The sequence below is a fragment of the Gadus chalcogrammus genome, chromosome 16 (genome assembly GCF_026213295.1).
Source record: "Gadus chalcogrammus isolate NIFS_2021 chromosome 16, NIFS_Gcha_1.0, whole genome shotgun sequence".
NCBI lineage: Eukaryota > Metazoa > Chordata > Actinopteri > Gadiformes > Gadidae > Gadus > Gadus chalcogrammus.
In genome coordinates this window covers 28,049,812-28,058,786 of record NC_079427.1, presented here as the reverse complement: position 1 = coordinate 28,058,786, position 8,975 = coordinate 28,049,812, and the positions used below count along the sequence as shown (strand labels likewise).

Sequence of the window (8,975 nt, the reverse complement as noted above, 5' to 3'; positions counted from 1 at the left end):
CTACCCAGCCAAATCAAAGCCAAGCTAGAGGATGTGGTTGGACTGTTTACATCAGGATCTCATAGAGATTTTAATGACCATTTAGTTCATGCAGTGGATGAATATCGTCAGAATAAACAAAGAATACAGGAACAAAGCAAAGAGGTCCAGAGGAAGCTATATCAGCTTCAGCTGGAAGATCTCACAAGGAAGGAAAGAGATAAGGAGAGACAGGCAGGTGTTTTAGAATCAGCTGCTGTAATATTGCAAGCCGTCCAGCAGGGCGCACTTCAAAACCAATATCCACGATTGGCATTTTCTCTCCCAGTACAACAGCCTCAGAGCCAACTGTCACCTACTCCAACTGTTAGACATTTACACATCCATAATTATGGGAACCCCACAAATACAAATAGACAGAATCTGTACAAAGGGCCCCAAGGACAGTTTAGAAACAATCAACAACAAGGATCCCAAGGACAACGCAGAGGTCCTTTAATGTGTTATGGGTGCAACCAGGAAGGACATATTAAGAGATTGTTTGATTAACCCTTTTCCACCAAAGCAAACACAGGGTAACAGCGACCAGGGACAGGCGGGTCCCTTTATGGGTCAGGGATACTAGGGGTGCCCAGAGAATCCACAGGGGGAGGGTCAGCTTGTAGCAATCACAAAACAAGCTGATGAGGAACCAATACTGCAGGTTCTGATAAATTATAGAGGCATGCCAATGATGGCCCACACTGGAGCCACTAACACTTGCGTAGGTCCAAATTATGCCTCTCATTATGCCTCTCACCTCCCCATGGCAGGAAAATTCACCAAAACTTTCGAATTCTCGGGACACACGCAGTTAATACCTACACAGCAAAACTGCTAGTGTTAAATCAACTCTGTGAGTGTCAATTTTAACACTTAGAAAGTGTGCATATGCATCCACTCTTTTCGGTGTTAAAGTGACACTTTTGAATAATTTTTTTTTTGTTAATTCCACACTAAATCGAGTTAAAAATCAACACTGGCCAACACTGAGTAGTGTTAATAATACTCAACACTAGTGTCAGTGTTAAAAAAAATCAACACTGGCCAACACCAAGTAGTGTTAATAATACTCTACACTAGGCTCAGTGTTATAGAATCAACACTGAGCAGTGTTATAGAATCAACACTGAGCAGTGTTAATATTACACTAGAAACTACACTGGACTCCAATTTATCAACACTTACAGGTGTAAAAAAATAACACTGAGGGTGTAGAATGTTGTGGATGCCCCCCCCCCCCCCCCCCACCCCAGCCAAAACCACAATACAAAAGACAATACAAGAAGAAAAAATCATTTCACAAAATAGTGTATTAAAGGCAGGTACAGCACAAATGCAAAACATTCTTAAAAACAAGTACAGCATGGAGTCACACGAAAACAGAGTATGGCACAATAAACATTTGGTCGTCAGTGTAATTTGATAATTGCCTGTCATACGGCCTGTAGTACAGCAGATCATCTACACTCATCAGTGTAAAGACATTGTTTTTCTCCTCAATGCTAAATGCATTTAAGTGATCATCAAAATACATTGTTGAGACAGTACAAGTTAGAAGATAAGCGCTGTCATCTCTTACAATAACACTGACAATCCTGTTGAACAACGGCATCTCATTTTCAATACCAGAACATACATACATCCCAGGCTGATACTCTGTGCCATAGCTTTTGACCCAGGTAGTTGTGGAAACACAAGACAAATTGAAAGTTTCATTCAGCGCCTCACTGCCCTCCAAACTGCTGACCAAGACTTCTGTAATGGGGCCAAATTGGAATCTTTTAAAATAAAAACCTTCTAAATGAAAAGCCAACTGATTCTGATGTCTCTTTGCAGTGTTTTTGTGATGTTTTTAAAGTTCTTCACAGACCTTTTGAAAAAGTTGTGCTTGCCTTCAAACCTCATGCACCACATGTGTAATAGTGGCCCAATCTTTCTAATACACCTTGGGTAATGTATCATGTGGTGGTGCTTTGGAAGCAGATTTCGCTCTGGAAAGACAGATTTAAAAAGCTTGTGATGATCGAAAATCAGATGTTTCAAATAGCAAGTGATACCATGGGTTACAATAGGTGAAAAGACAATGTTGACGATTTGTATTAAGAGGAGCAGCAAGTTCCAGCAGCTATCATTCCTCTCAACTAAATCTCCAAACATCAATGGGGTATTGCGCAAGAGGCACCATGACTGAACAGCACTAAGGCCAAGATTGTTGCTATCATCGTCCAGTTTTACCCCACTTGGCCTGTTTTTTCTCTGTGTAAATCCATAGTTAAAGCTCATGATTCTTTCTGACAATGAGCTTAATGAGCTTATTGAGTTCTTCATCAAGTACCGAAACACCAGCTTTAACTCGTACTGCACCACTCCTTCCAGTAGATCGTGCATTATATCTACTGCGTAGTTGTCTGACGTATGGAACAGCTGGAGGGAATTGAGAGGACATGCTTTTTTCACACCAAATGTTGAGGCCAAAGCTGGATTTTGTTCAACGGCAGCACAGTGTTCTGAATGAAGGGCTTTAGAACGTAGAGTTAAACCTGGATGATCTTCACTGAAAACTGATTGCATCTCTCCCTTTTCAGTTTAACAAAAGCGACAACAGTACTTTGCACTAAACGATTCGACAAAACCAAAAAGGCCATGTATAGCCAAGTTGTCACCTGTAACCTGAAAAACTGAACCTTTCAAAGGTGTGGGTTGAAAGGGCACCTGCATTCCATCAGCCTCTAAAATCTTTAAATCATTGAGAAGTGGCTTTAGAATGGGATCAAACCCATATTTCTTTAAATCCTCTGAGTGAAAGAGGGCAACAAGATGTATGTTCATCAACACAGAATTAAGCTTCGGGGAAAGATTTCTCAAAATAAAATAAATGCAGCCAAGTTTGTGAATTCCCTTTTTTGAGCCTAATGGATTAGCAGTTTCAAAATCATCGTAGTAGAGCTGTATCTGCAAAGCATTTTCTTGTTGTGAGAATAAAATGTGGTTCCTGAAGTATGAGCCATCATTTACATCTCTGTAAAAACCCTCCTGGTGTGGTTTAGTTTTTTGGAAACTGTTAGAAAGTTCCCTGTTCCTAAACATAGATGAAAGAGACCCCATGATGGGTACATACATGAACTTGTCGTTTACAGGAACTTGCCTATATGTTCCTGTTGTTCTATCTCTGCGTGTATCAAAACGCAAACCAAGAATATACTCCACTGGTTCCACTATTTTCCATTTTTCTTCTAAGTGCTTCTTTCGTTTAGATTCTGTGTTAAGAGATGAAAATGGATTGTCAAGCTGACCAAAACAATCCTGAACTTTTTTCAATGTGTCTCCGGATGCTTCAGATGACAAACATTCAACAACGGTTTCTTTTGCATGGGCATGGATGTCATCGACCAGTTCCTCCATTGAACCAACTAAACCCTGCACCGTACTTTCAGGAACTCCTGAGGATTGCAGTTGAGCAATAACAGAGCTGCACATGTCTAGTATTTTCGTTTTATCAATTGGAATGTGTGTAGTGACAGTCGCAGGAGGATCTACATTAACTTGTTGTGAAACAGAAACTCCAACATTAGTTGCAGGAACAAACTCAACATCACTGACGGAATCTGAATCACCACCATCCTTATGTGCTCGAGATAAGTGCCGCTGGTAACCGAAGTATGTGCGAAAAACAAATGAACAACCAGCCTCTCCACAACGCATACGCAAAGACCTTCCTGGGTACAATCCATGCTGGAACTTCAAATGTCGACATAACAATGAACAATTTCTGTGCTGTACCTTGCAAATGTCACATGTAAACATTTCAAGTCAGAAATGAGTTCCTCTTCAAAATGAACTGTTAAGAAGTCTTACTCTAATTTCCTTCACCCGAGGGGTCTCCTTCACACTGCCAACGTCAATGCCATACACGGTTGTCTGGATGAAGGTGTAGAAGTTGGACAGCGCCTCATCATAGGACACAGCAAAAGCAAAATGTGCCTTGAAGAGCTCGTCAAAGGCAGCAACTCCAGTCTGCGTCTTGGAGGGAATGGCCTTTTGGTCCAGGATGATGTAGAAATTCTGGATGCTGTTTTTTCGTTCTCCAACACACAGGAGAAAGGGCTGAGCAGGGCCAGTTTCCTTCAGGAAGGTCTCCATGCTTCTCCCCACCTAAGAGAGAGGGAGAGAATGAATTCCATGGAATAAAATGTCGGGATTTGGTGTGGAATGCCAGGACTGTTTCCTAGAATTAGGATACAATCTTCAATGACTAGAGGAGCAAAATTCTTTTTCATTTCACAAGCAATTAATTTCAAATTAGGACAAAGCTGCACTTGTTAGAAACCTTTTTTTTTTTCCGAAAGAAGAAATCTGCTGCCCATGTCACAAAATTACTATCAGCCCTTGAGAACCCAATACTACTAAAATACTTTAAACACAATTGTAAGAACAGACCTTAAGGAACTTCACCAGGCGGACAGTAGCATCCGTTGCGCTGATCTTTGCAGACTTCTTGCCCTTGGATGTTGGAGGCAACAGGTGAAGCAACAGGCAGATGGCGGCAACCTCACAGTCCCATACTACAGAAAGAAAATGAAAACACCATTGCAGTTACCTGAATGACTTTACCAATGTCTTCTCAATGTTCACTTACAGAGACTCTGAATTTGCTCTAGATAGCTTTGTTGATTGTTAATGTTAAATGAAAGGAAGTATATTTGTGCTGCAGTGATGTCATTTGAATGTAAAAATAGTATTGCACAATAAAGACAAAAGAAAACAAAAACTGGATCACAGATATTTGTTTATATGACACAAAGCCATGTTCAACAACCTCTTAGTGTTGCCTTAAACACTTTCCCTGGAGTGAAAGCCAGCAGATTAAAAAAAAAAATCAGGCTCTAAATTATTTTTGATGCATGGAATACAGTTAATGCCCTAGAGGCATGCATAGTCTAAAGTCTCTCATTTACACTTACCACCATCATCATCATCAGATTCCTGTTGGGCAGACAAAAGGAGGTCATCCACGTGCACACTTCGAGGAAGATTTTTGCACTCCGCAATGACCTTCGGTTTGAAGAATGTTGGCCATTTAGCGAGGAATTTACCAGTCACCAAAGAGCATATTGAAGTCTTGGTCGATCTTAAACACAAAATATGACATGAAAAAATACATTAGAGGGCAAACAAATAAAGACAGAACAAAGCTGTCAACCAGTCATTATTTCTTACCAAGCCTGGTGTGTCGAGGAATCTCGGAAAAATGTCTAGGACAGTGGAAGCTGTGGCTGGGTCTTGAACAACCTTTTGTCTTTTCCGAAATGTTGCCTTCATTTTTTCTTGGACGAGGGTTGTGTCACTTGAGTGCCTCATCACTGATATAGCTTCATTCCATTCATCACCTGACAACTGTCTCACAGGTGAATGCATGCTGCGCTGAGTATTAGGGCCATCCTGAAAGCTGGACCTTGATTTCTTGATCTCTTGGGCAGAGTTGCGCTGCACAGTTTTCAGCCTCCATGCCAGGTAACCAGAACCACTCTGGTGATCATAGAAATGCTCCTGTAGATCACATTGCAAAAGAATAATCCATTACCTGGTTTAGAACAAGGAATGATCCTGAACAGGGCTGTGTCATGCTTTTAATTCAATGCATTGAAGCACTGCAGCATGGATGTATATTTATATCAATACTTACATAACCATTCTTTGAATCCGGGTCCTTCAAATTTGGGAACAAGGTTGTAATGCCAAGTGCGTACGTACTGCGGATATTTACTGGAGGGATCCTCCTGCAAAAAGATAGATGAATTACTAAAGTGATACTTCACCCATAAATCAAGTGGCTGAAAAAAGGTTTAATTGCAGGCTGTGCTAGAATTTTGTTTAAAAAATAAAGTGACTTTTCCGGTAATAGTTTATTTTGAAATATAAAAAAACATAAAGGGAAAACAGTGTAAAACATGTAAGGGACATAGTGAAACTATGGCTGCATATCTAATGGTGTGGGCACACCAAACGCGTTACTCGCGTTAGGGTCGTCGAAAATCGGCATTTTTGCATAGAGAACCATTGGTTTAGGAGCGTTCTATACATTATCCCTTAGCTTCAACGCGTTACACGCGTTGAAGCTAAGGGATAATGTATAGAACGCCGGTCATTATCGGGAAAATAAGCACGACAGGGCGAAATTGTAAAATATTATATTATGAACATTGGTCAAATCAATCTGTGTTTATAAGTGTGCAATACTTACCCATGGCTCTCTACCATGTCAGCCACAAGTATGTTGATCATCCTTCTTCTTGTACCATCCGACAGACTCTTTGTTTTCTCGTATTCTGTGATTATTTGGTCACCGTCCGGCTTTGAATGCAGGGCTGCATTGACAATCTGAAACAACAATTGCCTAGCATTCAAACATTTCAGGTAGACGACAAGAACATATTTGAATTCAATTCAATTCAGTTTATTTAAGAAGGGGGCATTGCAAATTAATAAAACACATCATCATACATGGGTTAAAAATGCCAGAATTAGCCAAAAGGCTATTTTTCATCTGTAGTCCCCTGGCATGGGGTTAGACCAATACATTTCTTCTCTGGCGTGTTGCCCCTTTTGCAGAGATGTTTTGTTTCTTTTTTAAACAAATAATAATTTATTATCTGCAGCTTCAGACCTTAGTTTAAAAGGTCACTTACATCGCGAGCACTGCTGCTGTCAAGGGGTCCTTCAATCAGCCGTTTTCTTCGAGCTATAATTGTTGAGTCTGAGCTTGAAGATGCCCCATGGGCTGCACGTGATGGTGACCAATCAGATAAAGATGAGCCCTCTGAAGACTCTCCAACACTGTCTACACACACACACACACACACACACACACACACACACACACACACACACACACACACACACACACACACACACACACACACACACACACACAATATTTTAAAGTTTGACAATATAACTATTTTGGATATAAATTATTACATTTAAAATAGTTATGAGAAATATAAGGTTGCATTTTCTTACCATTGCAATCTTCAGTGAAGGCCTTGAAGGACACCTGAGATGACTTCAAAAGCTCATCAAAGATGTCAGAATCCACTTCAACTCCTGCAGAATCCTTGAGCATCAAAGCAGTAAAACCTGACAAATTGAATTTTGCCAGCACTAAAACAAAAGACAATTTGGATTATAGCATAACTTCCAAGTAAGTTACACATACAACATTGTAAAACCAGAAGACATGGATAAAGCTTGACACTTTAGTTACCTCCTTGTAAAAATTCAGAGAAACTGAAGACCTCCTCCACCTTTGGTAGCCTGACCCATTTGCTCACCCCCTTATATTCGACAGGAACCAGCATGTCTCCACCTTCAAAGGAAAGAATGGCATTTATACATAAATAAATAAAACACATTCTAAAAAGCATAAAACAGCATGCACATGATTAAACAAGACAAAATAGTTGGTTTAAAAGGGAGGACTGAAGTTAAGAATGAAGAACATGATTATTCCTCCTCTCCTCTTATCTGTCCTCCTGTGCTCCTGTGAGCCTGTCTGTGCTACTGCTAAAGGGAGGGGGCTGATAGTCAACAGCGCTATACAGGCAAACTAAGCTAAACAGAAAGGACATACAGACAGCTTTTTGTTAAGCTTGTTTGTAAGAGTTAGCCAACATGCTGTAAGCTGCTGCTGAGCTAGCGAGCTACAGAGCATATAAAAAAATATCTGTGCCGTTTTATTGCAGTTACTTACAGTTTCTACGAGCGTAGTTCACGGCTACACGCCGTCGGGTTATCTCATACCGCACCGGTATGAGATAACCCGCACCGTGGAGCAGGTCCAGGCAGACCTCCTATACCGCACCACGTGCAGCGCGCGTTGGTGAAGGCTGGCAGTCGTGGCCGCAGCGGGCCAACTGCACTGTGTAACTCCAGCATTGAGATAACAACTACCGGAGTTTGTTGCGGCTATGACTAAGCATAAATCTATCTACATATACTACTCCCTTAATTTCAAAAAGATACTAGGTATTATTAACTTCTCCTTATGAGTGATAGCGAAAAGTCACCTGTCCTCTCCTTCCTGGACTGTGCCCAGTGCCCACCCTCTCCGGCTCTCCTCAGTTTATTCTTCAGCAAATATAAGTGAAACTTATATTTTCGATGTTTGCGAGTAAAAAGAAAGACAAGCACATTTAATAAAACAAAATTCGCAGATATTACTGATATTATACTCTCGACAGCCGGAGTGAAAATTAGCTACCATCTTTACCAAGTTTATGCTAGCAATCGCCAGTTTGACAAAAATCTATTTAAAATGGGATTAGAAAGTAACAGACAGCATATATCCATACAAAAGCAAACAAACTACGTTTTTCGAATTATTTGAGCGTTTATCAACCGCACAACATTAACCCTAACCAAGTTTAACTTACCACAGCGGTTAGAAAGATGGCTACCGAAAGTTCTGGATCAGCTCTGGATGGCGCTTCTTTGCCGGAAATGTGGGGGTGGTCAAATCAACACTCACGGTGTGATAATCCCCTAACGACCGAAATCTACACCAACACTTTCATCCAAAAACTCTCCTGGTGTACATTATGATCAATTCAGTGTTAAAATAACACTGCACCCTGTTGATTAACACCAACACTGAAAAATTAACACCCGTAGTTTTGCTGTGTATGACAGCTCCAAAGATGACAATCTGAGAATTCTTATTTTAAGTTGTATGTGTGGGCGAATGAGTGAGTGAGTGAGTGAGTGAGAAAGAGTTAGCATTGAGTTGAGTTAGAGGGGTCAGATGAAGTGATTTGTGAAGAGTGAGACAGAGAAGAGGAAGAGTGTGTGGATTGGCAACGAGAAGTGGCGATGAGATTGGAGAAGGCTTTCCGGTTAGAATTTTCTTTGGGGAGATTCATATCTTTCGATGGCCTTGTAAGATTAATAATCTAGTT

The 8,975-nt window shown here is 40.7% G+C and overlaps 1 protein-coding gene across 3 annotated transcripts; it reads right to left on the bottom strand.

Moving 5' to 3' along the window:
* Positions 1 to 1,286: 1,286 nt before the first annotated feature.
* Positions 1,287 to 8,709, bottom strand: LOC130405457 (uncharacterized). 3 transcript variants are annotated; one of them, XM_056610542.1, is made up of 8 exons: positions 8,454 to 8,709; positions 8,088 to 8,169; positions 7,042 to 7,387; positions 6,263 to 6,859; positions 5,705 to 5,798; positions 4,983 to 5,568; positions 4,459 to 4,583; positions 1,287 to 4,173 (listed from the first exon to the last, which is right to left on the bottom strand). In XM_056610542.1, the coding sequence occupies exon 8, from the start codon at positions 3,823 to 3,825 to the stop codon at positions 2,608 to 2,610; it is 1,218 nt and encodes a 405-aa protein (XP_056466517.1). In that variant the 5' UTR covers positions 3,826 to 4,173; positions 4,459 to 4,583; positions 4,983 to 5,568; positions 5,705 to 5,798; positions 6,263 to 6,859; positions 7,042 to 7,387; positions 8,088 to 8,169; positions 8,454 to 8,709; the 3' UTR covers positions 1,287 to 2,607. The 3 variants fall into 3 exon arrangements, with proteins under 3 accessions (XP_056466517.1, XP_056466518.1, XP_056466516.1); XM_056610543.1 differs by lacking the exons at positions 8,088 to 8,169; positions 8,454 to 8,709 and having other exon boundaries at positions 4,983 to 5,149; positions 5,239 to 5,568; positions 7,042 to 7,860; XM_056610541.1 differs by lacking the exons at positions 8,088 to 8,169; positions 8,454 to 8,709 and having other exon boundaries at positions 6,263 to 6,399; positions 6,708 to 6,859; positions 7,042 to 7,860.
* Between the last annotated feature and the right edge of the window lie 266 nt (positions 8,710 to 8,975).

Coding starts and splice junctions, on each gene's coding strand:
- LOC130405457 (XM_056610542.1), bottom strand. CDS start 3,825: ATGTTTACATGTGACATTTGCAAGGTACAGCACAGAAATTGTTCATTG.